This window comes from Stegostoma tigrinum, chromosome 12 (genome assembly GCF_030684315.1).
Source record: "Stegostoma tigrinum isolate sSteTig4 chromosome 12, sSteTig4.hap1, whole genome shotgun sequence".
Taxonomy (NCBI): domain Eukaryota; kingdom Metazoa; phylum Chordata; class Chondrichthyes; order Orectolobiformes; family Stegostomatidae; genus Stegostoma; species Stegostoma tigrinum.
In genome coordinates this window covers 46,256,341-46,268,449 of record NC_081365.1, presented here as the reverse complement: position 1 = coordinate 46,268,449, position 12,109 = coordinate 46,256,341, and the positions used below count along the sequence as shown (strand labels likewise).

General features: G+C 38.2%; 1 protein-coding gene across 4 annotated transcripts in view; it reads left to right on the top strand.

The window, feature by feature from the left end:
* epha6 (eph receptor A6) overlaps positions 1-12,109 on the top strand; it is a 617,472-nt gene that overhangs the window by 544,604 nt on the left and 60,759 nt on the right. For 3 of the 4 annotated variants that reach the window (XM_048540624.2, XM_048540622.2, XM_059650323.1), the window contains 2 exons: positions 820-945; positions 8,779-8,964. In XM_048540624.2, coding sequence (XP_048396581.2) covers positions 820-945; positions 8,779-8,964 — 312 coding nt within the window. The remainder of the gene's footprint in view (positions 1-819; positions 946-8,778; positions 8,965-12,109) is intronic. The other variant, XM_059650322.1, reaches the window with a different exon arrangement.

Below are 12,109 nucleotides of genomic sequence, written 5' to 3'. Positions count from 1 at the left end.
ATGTATCAAATTGAGTTTGTATTCAGCACATGCAAATTTTCACTGAACTGAAATGTATTGTTGACAACTTACAGTTTATCGCTGAGGTTTTACTGTAAAAATCTTAAATTCTAGCAATTGTAGCTTTTTTGAATGCAACTATAGATGAACATGCTTGTTAGTATTTTTAAAAAGTAGCATACTTTGACAGTGTGGATTCCAAATATCGGAGTGAGTTTTTCAGGGCTGTCCAGACCGTCAGTCTGAAATACAAGGTAAATAGCCATTTCTCACGATTTCCGATGAGCATTCAGATAATCTACTACTGTTCCAGTGGGCAACCAATGGATCCCTTCCAGCTTACAGCCGCATATGGTTTGCTCAATGTTCTGATAGTGGCAGTGGGCATGACACAGATTAATATCAAAGTGCCCCAGTTGTGTTTCATACTCCTAATATTATCGTCCATCAATGTACCAGAGTCTTGAATGCAGCAGGGTAAATCATATGAAAAGAAAGCAAGGCTGCAGAGTTAATTATATCACAGCAATCACTTCATCATCAGTGATTTCTAATCAGCAAACAACTGCTTCCATTGTAATTTGCAGAATAAATCTGCTGAACCTATTGCCCCACATGGAGAAGCAGATTCCTATTGCATAGACTTTTAAAATGCACATTTCCTTTTACCCATTTCCAGGATACCCGATGGTTCTGTGATTTAAAAAAAGCCAATACTTTAAAAATAAAGTCTGCTAGTAATTTGAAAGAGGATTTCCGTGTCATGCTGAGTCTATTTCATTTTCAATAAATGTAAAATTCTATTTTAATTCTTTCCAGTCAGATTTCCAGAGATGAGAACGTACATTGATCCTGATACCTATGAAGACCCATCTCAAGCTGTGCATGAATTTGCGAAAGAAATAGATCCCTCCAGAATTCGCATAGAGAGAGTAATTGGAGCAGGTAACAAGTCATGGAAAATACCAGAGAATCCTTCCTGCTGGTAATAAAATTGTTTTAGTTTGACTAGCCCCTTGAAAGTTGAAGCCTTTTTGGGGCATGATTTTTTTCTGCAACCAATCCATCCAGGCCATTTTGCTTAGCAGTGAACATTTGACTAAGCAAGGTCTTTGAAGGCATATTGTGGAAATAATGGGTTCAAGCCAGTAACCCGTTCAGCAAAATTTCCCTTCTCTGTTATTTCAGTGCTATGTTAAGCAGTTCTCTACTCAGTATCTGAACCTGTTAGTCCATGGCGTGACTTTCCATTGTCACATTGTTTTTTTGCAGACATTTGCTGAGTCAGGTTTTCCATTTTACGCAAATGATACAATAAGAGACAATCTAACCATTGTCCCATGACATTCAATAGTGTTACCATCACAGAATCTGTCAGTATCAACATTCCGCAAGCTACCACTGTCCTGAAACCGAACCAGACTCACAACATAAACACAATGGTTACAAGAGCAAATCAGAAGCTAGGAATTCTGCGGCGAGTAACTTGCCTCCTGACTCCTCAAGCCTGTCCACCATCTGCAAGGCACAAGTCAGAAATGTGATGAATTACTCCTCAATTGCCTGGCTGAGTTAAACTCCAACATCAGTCTAGAAGCTTAATGCCATCCAGGACAATGCTCCCACATGATTGGCACTACATCCCCAAATATTCAGTCCCTCCAATCCTGACACTCAATAACAGCAATGTGTACCATCTGTAAGATGCATTGCAGAAATTCACCAATGACCCTTAGATCTCACCTTCCAAACCCACAGCCACTACCATTTAGAAGGACAAGGCTGGCAGATACATGGGAGCACCACAAACTGCAGGTTCCACTCCAAGCCACCCATCACCCAGATTTGGAAATATATATCGCTGTTCCTTCACTGTGGCTGCGTTAAAGTCCTGGAATTCCCTGCCTAAAGGCATGTGGGTCAACCTACAGCACATGGACTGCAGCGGTTCAAGAAAGTAGCTCACCACCACTTTCTCAAGGCCAATCTATGGATGGGCGGGAAATGCTGGCCGAGACAATAATGTCATCCATTCTTGTCCCATGAGTTAATAAAAAAGCACAATGACTACAATTCCTGAAATACCTCATTGGCTGTAAAACACCTGTAGATATGCAGTGGTCATGGAAAGTGCAATATATATGCAAGTTTTCCTTTATTTATGTATACAAAATGGGTTACACATTTATTATACCTTGTTGTAAAAGCATGGAATTCTGTATTGGAATCATAGAATTGCATGGCACTCTGAGAATTCGCATCAGGCCAATGTGAATTCTTTTATAGAACTATGCAATTAGTCACAACCCAGATTGTGCCACTGCTTCAAGATATAATTCAATTTTATTAATCTTCTGCTGCTTCTCCTGTCCATTGCTATGGATGAGATTGTGATGAACTACCTTCTTGAACCACTTCGATTATGAAAGTAAGTTTTTTTTCATAGACTAAAGTGTCGTGCTTTAAATGTATCTTTACATTGCCCTTGTGATTTCATAATTTAAATCATCAATTGCTCAACTGATATACTTGCTTTGTCCATCTTTATCCATGCATCTTAGAAAATATCATGAAAGATCTACGCTTGTTGTGATTTTTACAAATTCTTCCCAGTTTGTAGATTTGGTCTATTAACTCTTGATATTTGCCTATATGTATGCCATCTGTGAAAGTGTCCATTAAGCTCAAAGTGCCGTAAAGCAGGAGTTGCCCTATACTTTAAAACTGAAATTGTAACCTTTGTCGCCTTAAAATATTATATATCACATATTCATTAACCCATTCTTATATCTGCTCAGCAAATATTTTGGGATTTCAAGACATTCTCTTTCCTGCAGTAATTTTGTTGCCTAATGACCCGTTGGTGTGTATTGCCAGATCAAATATAGAACACAATGTATAAAACTGCTAGTTTTGCAAAATAGGCATTAAGTTTGATTTGAAACTGCAGTTTTTTGGAAGCCATTAATTGTTTACAAAGTACAAGACAAACTATGGAAAGACACACTATGAAATCAGTTTGCTTGAGGCTAAGATCCAGATTTTTTTTTATAAAAAGCTGCCAACTCCAAATGTGAGAATAATTGACAAGCATTATACCTTGTCAGAATTAATCGTTGTTATTGCAAATTAATTGACAGTTGGCTCTTTCTATTTTAATTTAATTAAATAATGTGATAATTTATGTAGACATTGTAATCAAATCCAATTGATATCTGAAATACTTTCAAATTAAACATAATTTATAAGCCATACAAATAATGCCAGTTGCAGTCCACAGCACTTATAAATATGCTGAATTTGTTTTTGTACCAGGAATGCTCCTAATTTATTCTGTTAAAATAAAATCTGGTTTGGATTTTATTTTTTGTCACTTTCAGTTCCCTATCAGACTTGATCAGACTCACATTTTGAAACTAGAAATCATTGTTGATGCAATGATTGTATCAATATTCAGTGACATTCATATGATATTCCTACTTTAATCAAGTAGCTAAATATTTAGATAATGCTGCGGTTTCGTTTTAAGGCTCACCTCCTCAACTGAACAGAAACCCACGCAAGAGATTCACAGTAGTTTTAATGAGGCAAATCATGTACCTCAGCTCTCTCCTGCTCTTTAAGCAGGCAAGTGGGGCACCTGCAGAAGTGTCTGGGAGTCCTTTATTACTTCTGCAGATCAGGTCCAATTATGTTATGAGGAAAACGGAGCCACAAGAAGTAAGTTTGGCAAATTATATTTTAAGATTCCTCATGGGCAAGAGTAACAGAATTGTTCCTTCAAAATGCAGAATTTCCCTTGTTGTTGTTACCACCATCACCATCTTCTTGCCCTTGCCCCTGATACATCTGCACCTTGCTACCTCCAGGGCACCATTGAATCTTAAGAGAAGCACCTGAACTTCAATTCACAACCAAGGACTACTCATTCAGGTGCCTTGCTGCTGTCTCCTACCACTGAACTCATCGGCCAGCCAAGAAGTGAACCTGCGTAACAAGGAAAATCAGTGAATCTTTGATGGCTATGGAAAAAATAATTCACTTCAGAATTGGCCCTTGAGTTTGCCTGGCATTTAAGCCTCACCCTGACATATCACAATCTTTGGGATCACACACATCACTCCCACCACATCAATGAATTTGGGACGGATTTACCTACTTAGTTAAAAGAATTTAACGCGTCAGATAAAACATTAGCCAGCTTCTAATGAAAATATTTTCTCAATCAAAACCAGCACAGTAATATTATTTTTATGCTTGGTCTTCGTTTTATGAACTGTTAGTATAAAAGTTTTTATGTTTTCATTGCCTGATCATAAAGTAGTCAAAGAAACATTAGAAGACATCACATCTCCCACCACTTAAAAATGACACTAGACTCATTATGAAATAGATTCTTCAGGTAACGTAACATTGATAGATGTTTATAATAAGAAATGATATTGCTGGAAACCATTAGAGGCTTATCATGAATTATGTTAGTAGATCTAAAAATACCAATATCTGAAAAACATGATTGCACCATACAACATGCTTATTAGATTGTGCAATGATGTACTGATTATTTAATGTTTGAAAAAAGGTTCTTTTGACTTTGTTTAAAATAGCCCATGTCTTTATCAGGGCACTTAATAAAACAGCACCACATACTTCTTGTCACTGGTTATGCTCCCAGTTTCTGCCACTTTTCTCCAAAGGCCTTTGATCTGAATGAGATGTCAATTCCATGTTCCTGCCCATCCCAATAATCTTCCGTTTTGGTCAAGAATCTAACTACCTTTGCCTTCCAAATATTCAATGACCCTGCTTTCACTGCTCTCTGAGGAAGAAATTTCCAAAGACTCTCAAACCCGTGAAACTTCTTCATCTCCATCATAAGTGAGAGACCTCTTATTTTTAAACTGTCCATCACCATCAAACCTTGGTTTGTCAAGCCTCCCAATCACTGCTGTGTTGAAACTAGTGACAATGAGTGAGTCTTCCTTCCATAGACTGAATTGGTGCAGAGGTAGGAAGGTAACATGGATTCCAGTCATTGCTCTTCCTCCTGATTAAATAGCCATCCAGAATGCAACATACTATAGGGGAGGGCATGAGATTCTGTCCACTTTGGAATTTGAGTTACAGGATGCTACAAGATATGTCCACAAATGAGAATATTTATTTGAGATTTACAGTGGTCTTTTCTTGTCATTCCTTGCCATACCCATGCTTTTTCCAGGCCCCGCTGACTTCTAAAATGACACCTAATATCTGCTGCAGGTAAAAAATAAAACCTCCACTTTAAGAAGTGCTCACTGCTTTTAGGTTTAGTGGTGTTCAAGCTAGTCTGTCATGATTTTCCATCCCTACTTAAACTTGCAGCCCTCATCAGTGCACTTAATGAAGTTTGCATGTCATCTGGACATTAGTCATACAACACATTCCCTGCAACAAATATCAGATCTCCAGGACTCTGTCCTGCCATTTCACAGTGTCCACAGGAATAATGATAGTGGTTGTTTCTCTAGTAAGGAACGTATCAGTCAATTGCTTAATGCATGTTTGAACTAGTACAAGATGACTAATGATAACTTTGATAACAACTGTGAGGACCCAGAAGCAAAGAACTTTAGAGCTGCTGTGACCATTTTGGTACTGATCTCTGGTGCTGTAGACCATTTTTCAGATAGGGTGAGTGAAGCCATTGAAGTGCTGGATCAACCTGATCATATTGAATGATGGGGTAGGTTCAATGAGCTGTATGGTTTACTCCTGTGTGCTTAAATTCAACACTGTGCTGATTTGGACATGGCTTGTTGCACAAAGTTACACAATTCCAACAGCTTCCCTCAAGAAGCAAAGCCACTTTACGCACTGCTTAGAGAACTACACTTGTGCTGCCCAGGATCTGACAGCTCCACTGGAAAGTTTTAGTTTTCTGTGAGGATGCCTTCTTCCAGTTTCTTTCTCTACAGCTGTATCACTCGGTTAACTTTCCCTACCGCTGCCTCCCCTCTTACCAGAATGGAATTCTCAAAAGGACTACATAAAGGACTAATAAAATTCAAAATATTGTACAATGACTACCCGCGCTATGAAATCTTTTTGTCGTGAAAAAGAATTATTTAATGTTGTACAATGGAATGCAGTCTGAAAGAGTTAATGTTGGAAGCCGCATTAGGCTCCAGCCAATCTGGTGATGATATTCAGTCTTAGCTGTAGAGTTAAGGAACCTGGCTCTAGATCGCATTGAGGTCAGATATGATATCCCTGACTCTGAATAGCCTTAGCAATGATGTCTGATTAGCCGAAGTAACTTGTACCTCTTGCTATCATGCAATAATAAACAACATCTTGGCGTTAAATTACTGCCTCTTTTTGTTATGACTCACAGGTGGTTCATCCTGTACTAATGTTAAATAAATAAGCCCTTAGAATTACAATGACAAGAAGGATTAATCGCAGTACTCTACCCTGACCCCAAGATATCAGTGATTGTTTCCACAAACATATGATGTCTAATGCAAGCGGAATGCCTCTTGTACCTTAGTGGAGCAAAAGATCCCTGCAAGTAATAGTGGCATCCGCCTCCCCCTCTCTCCCTATTTATTTCAGAACCCGCTCCCCATCCCCCTTTTCTGATGAAGGGCCTAGGCCCGAAACATCAGCTTTTGTGCTCCTGAGATGCTGCTGGGCCTGCTGTGTTCATCCAGCTTCACACTTTGTTACTTTTCTTGAACTGCACATAATTTGTGGACATTAAAAGGAAGTGAGAGTAGAAGAGATGAAAATGGTATTGGGGATTGCAACAATCTGATCTCAACGACAGTATATTTAATGAGCTTGCTACCTGTCTCTGTTGTGAGCTCAAGCCATTCATCTAAATGTCCATCCAGAAATCGGTATAGTTGAGATCAGAGCATTGAATTAATGATTTGGCTTCTTGTACTCTTTTAGTTGCATTACTGTCCACTTTTTAAGCAAGATCAGAACAGCAAGGATAAAAATTGCCTCCTTTTAAATGGTTTCTTTGAAAAACTAAACAATTCATCCAATAATAATTTCTTTTCGTCAGCAAGAAACCACTTTCAAAGATACGTAAAGTCCAAACACATTCAAGACTTCTGCTACTCATCCATCTATGATCAAATGTTCTCTTGCAAATAGGTAACAATCCAGCTGATGGATCAAACAAATAGTTGTAATAATATCCAGTCAGTAGGGATTCCGTATGAGACAAATTTCTGCGGTGTTGTACAGGGCTCATTAATCATGACTAAAAATATTTAATGCACATTTCAACTCTGAAAACCTCCTGAAGACAACAAGGCTATTTATTGAGTTTCTTGTAATATATGTTTTTCTTTTAAGAAGGTTTTTTTTGCTAGGCCAACCATTTTACGCAAATTTTGACAGCTTTTCAAAACTCAAGTTGAAATTATTAGCTTGGGAGTTACAGGGAGCCAGTAAGAACATATTATTCATTTTCTGATCACTTCTGACTCTCAGGAGTATTGTATACTTTAGTCCTGAATTTGTTCCATTTTGCCCTTGAACTAACCATTATTTTAACCAGCCTTGTAAAATTTCAAAGTTCTGCCCTGACATTTGTTCAGATCTAGTGCCTGGCTTTATTCTGTGCAGTAGCTGTCTTCCTTTTAATTACTGGATAGCAGCAAAACTATTTATTCACACATTGCTTTCCTCATCTGTCACACCTAACGCTTATTGAGAAATATCATAAAATAGAGATTAGGACATGATTTAATCTTAATGTGGAGATAGTTGTCATGTTGTACGCATAAAATCCTGAAGGTGTGTCATGCACTTCTGCAATTCATTCCAATTCTTTTTACTGATCTATATTGTATTGTTTTTCTTGAAAGTGTTTTTTTTAAGAATTGCCAAGCAAAAGACCACTAGTGTTGGAGAAATTATTATTCCTTTTGAACACATTTTGGCAATACTAAATATCTCCAATTGTAAAAAAAAGGTCATCAGTGTGATATGATAACTGTTTCTTTGTGTATGCTGCCTATTCCTCTGGATTGTTCCACCTTTTACTGTTCTTACTCCAGTTGGAAACATGAGCAGGTGCAACACCAATCTCTGCCTCCCATGCCAAATGCGATAACCCCAATCATGTAAAGACGTCGCTTACAGAATAGAGGTCAATGTTTCTACCTGCTACAACACCTATCTTCATGGCCTTCAGTTTTTTTCAAATTAGTGCTACATCTAGTGTTTGCAGCCCATGTTCACAAAGCATGTGTTTCAAACTTGCTCGTTATTTTGATGCAAGTAATGTTCATTCCAGCAGTTTCAGCTGTATTTTAACTTGTTTCTGAAGTAGAAAGACATTGCATTAACACACTCCCCTCTGCCTAGTGCGTAAATTAATATTGGTAAGTCTTTTTAAAAAATTTTCATCTGCAGTGACCAACACTCTGCATAGGGTCAGAGCAATTGAAAATCTGTCAACAAGATTCTCAGCACATGAAGCCCCTGCCAGTTTGTTTGATTGTATACAAACCTGATTCCTGATTTCGAGTTGTTTAAGTGCCTGGAGGTTGAAAGAAGACTTGTCTTAATTGGTGAATTGACTGTTCCCAGATGAACACTTTGTCAACAAGCAAACACACTTAATGTATCCTGTAGACCTTGATATTTTAGATACCTAACATTGAATTTTCACATATTAAATGTAATGGTTAAATTGAGTGGCCATCTTAGATTTATGAGGCTTGATCAGTTTGTAGTAAATAACTTCGTTGTTCTCATGATTTGTATTTTTAGGGGAATTTGGAGAGGTCTGTAGCGGTCGGCTAAAGACACCTGGAAAAAGGGAAATTCCTGTTGCTATTAAGACCCTAAAAGGAGGTTACATGGATAGGCAACGGAAGGATTTCCTCAGAGAAGCTAGCATCATGGGCCAATTTGACCATCCCAACATTGTTCGTTTGGAGGGAGTTGTAACAAAAAGTATTTTACTTTTCTTATATTTATGTGCATTTATGCTGGTTGAAATATGACAACATGTTGGTATATAACCATAAAGCATACATAGTGTGCAACTAGTATTTGGATGACAATTCTTTTGCACCGTAAAGTTAACTCAGTGACCCAAAAATCTAGTATTCATGGTGGGATGGGGAGATGAGATTGTGGTAGTGGCATGGCATACAGTCAGGGCTGCAAAAATATGACAGGGATCAGCAAGATGTACAGCATTTGAAGATTATGGAGTCACTTAAAAGTTTTTTTTCTCTTAAAACTTTTAAAAGTATTAAAAGTTAATAAGGAACCATTGTGGCTTTTCTTTCCAGCTAAAGTAAATTAATAGTAAAATGATTGTGAAAATGCAAACCCTCAGCCACCTCAAACTGACCAACATGGTGTCCTAAGAATGGATTTATTGCTTCGAACATAGAACATAGAACAGTACAGCACAGAACAGGCCCTTCAGCCCACGATGTTGTGCCGACCATCGATCCTCATGTATGCACCCTCAAATTTCTGTGACCATATGCATGTCCAGCAGTCTCTTAAATGTCCCCAATGACCTTGCTTCCACAACTGCTGCTGGCAACACATTCCATGCTTTCACAACTCTCTGTGTAAAGAACCCACCTCTGACATCCCCTCTATACTTTCCTCCAACCAGCTTAAAACTATGACCCCTCGTGTTAGCCATTTCTGCCCTGGGAAATAGTCTCTGGCTATCAACTCTATCTATGCCTCTCATTATCTTGTATACCTCAATTAGGTCCCCTCTCCTCCTCCTTTTCTCCAATGAAAGGAGACCGAGCTCAGTCAACCTCTCTTCATAAGATAAGCCCTCCAGTCCAGGCAGCATCCTGGTAAACCTCCTCTGAACCCTCTCCAAAGCATCCACATCTTTCCTATAATAGGGCGCCCAGAACTGGACGCAGTATTCCAAGTGCGGTCTAACCACAGTTTTATAGAGCTGCAACAAGATCTCACGACTCTTAAACTCAATCCCCCTGTTAATGAAAGCCAAAACACCATATGCTTTATTAACAACCCTGTCCACTTGGGTGGCCATTTTAAGGGCTTGTTCCTAACCACTCCTTTGCCCATCTCTCCACCCCACCACCCTTCCCCACCCCATCCCCAAGGCCTGCCTGTTTTACATTCAGAACTCAACAGGTTCTAATCAGGTTTAATATACTTAAAATCGTAACACCTCAACCACTATAGAACCCATACATTTTAGGTGTCTTAAAATTGCTATTAAATTGATCATGGAAAATATCACACAAGCAGAATTGTGTGCAGAATTGGAGATCAGAATTCAATTTGAGATTAAAGATGAAACATGTCTATGTTTGATTTTACTTTAGTGTGCACATTGAATTGGAATTCATTTCCATAAGGTTATCAATCCGTAATGGTTATCAATCAATAGGTATAGATCAATTAATACATGCCCCGTTAAAAAAATTCATAATTTGTTTGTGCTTCATGTGTGATGTTCTTCTGTCTTGTGTCTGTGTACCTGTGCAACCTTTGTACCAATTTCAAATGCTATTTCGTTTTAGTTCACAATGGCCATAAAGGAGTTCAGCAAGTTGGATTGTATTGTGGAATAGTGTGTTTTACCAGTCAGTTTAGTTTCTGTGTTTTTCAGGTATAAATAGATAAAACACTATTCAATTTGGTCATGGAATACAATCTGTGATGCTTTTAGCCCATTGGTGAATTAATGCTACACATTTATTTGGGTTTTAATTGCATAATGCCTGTTTAAAACCATTCTGTAACATTTGATCCCAATGATCAGAGCAAATATAGGACCTGCACCTGTCAAGAATTTTCAGTGACTTCTCATTAAAATTAAGTTATATTCATAAATACAGAACCTTTTCTGTTGAAGCAAGACCACTGGGTGCGAGTGCTACTCCACCTTCACTGCAATTGAGAAAGGCACTGGCATCATGTGCTATTGAAGCCAAAGGCCCAAGGTCATACCAGGCACTGGGTCACTTCGTTTGGGCTAAGACCAAGTTTCACTGAACTCTCTCACTCCTTTGAAATTCTTTGTCCTTTATTTTAGCATCCATGGAGTAAATGTCTTTGCTAAAATATACGAATAACCAAAACTCATAAATGCATTCGTAGTACCGCACTGCATGATTTCAACCAAGCAGAACTGGTATTCAGTTGGAGTACACGGTAGTGTTATTGATGTGTTGTAAGTGGAGCTTCAGCTGAAATATATTAAATTACAGTGACGCAATTTGTCCTTTATTAGGGGATTAACTCCAATATCATTGCCTCTACGAAAAGTTTCAAAACGTTTCAGGTGCCTATAAATTGTTAACCTTCCTAATGTAATAAGAAGTTAATATGCTGTGGCTAAGGGGTCGAGCTTTCGTTCAGCCTTCACCTCTTTGTAGATGTAATATGAGAATGTGATAGAAGTGGGAAGCATTTCTTGTTTCTGCCCCTTCCAACATATAAACAAGAAACTGGAAAGGTGATCCCTAATACAACTGGAGTCCATATATGGAGGATATCTTATTTTTAAGGTCTTCGATTTTCCGAAGGCACATTGAAACCATCAAGTGGTTGCCAAATCCATCATTTTTTGATATGTTTCTCTCTTGGAATGCACAGAATGCTGCAGTTAGAAGAAATCTTACTCCTACCTACTTATGACCATGTGGGTCCTCAAGGATATTTTAAATTTTTGTCTTCAGCGTTTTTATGTTTTTTGTAATAGCTTATTTACTTTCACTCTGAAATCAGTCTTATTTCTTTGTCGGTACTGTGATCCATTTCATTTCCAGAGATTTTCCCTTATGTTTCCTTCTGCTTGTATTTTACCTTCAGGCCACTACTTGCTTGTCCCTTACACTGCTCATCACCTCTTAAGACGTGTCATGTCTCTCACTACCGTTCTGTTATAGCTTGAAGCTACTACCCTGCTGTTCTACACAATAGACATGCCGACTAAACTGACTATGCCCTTGAGATTTCAGACATCAGCAAATGACACCAGTAACATCATTATTCATTGACAAAAATGTGCCTGTCTGCAATTTACCATTTTGAAGATAAGTCCTTTAGAATGATAAAATATTGGATGTAGGGTGACATTTTC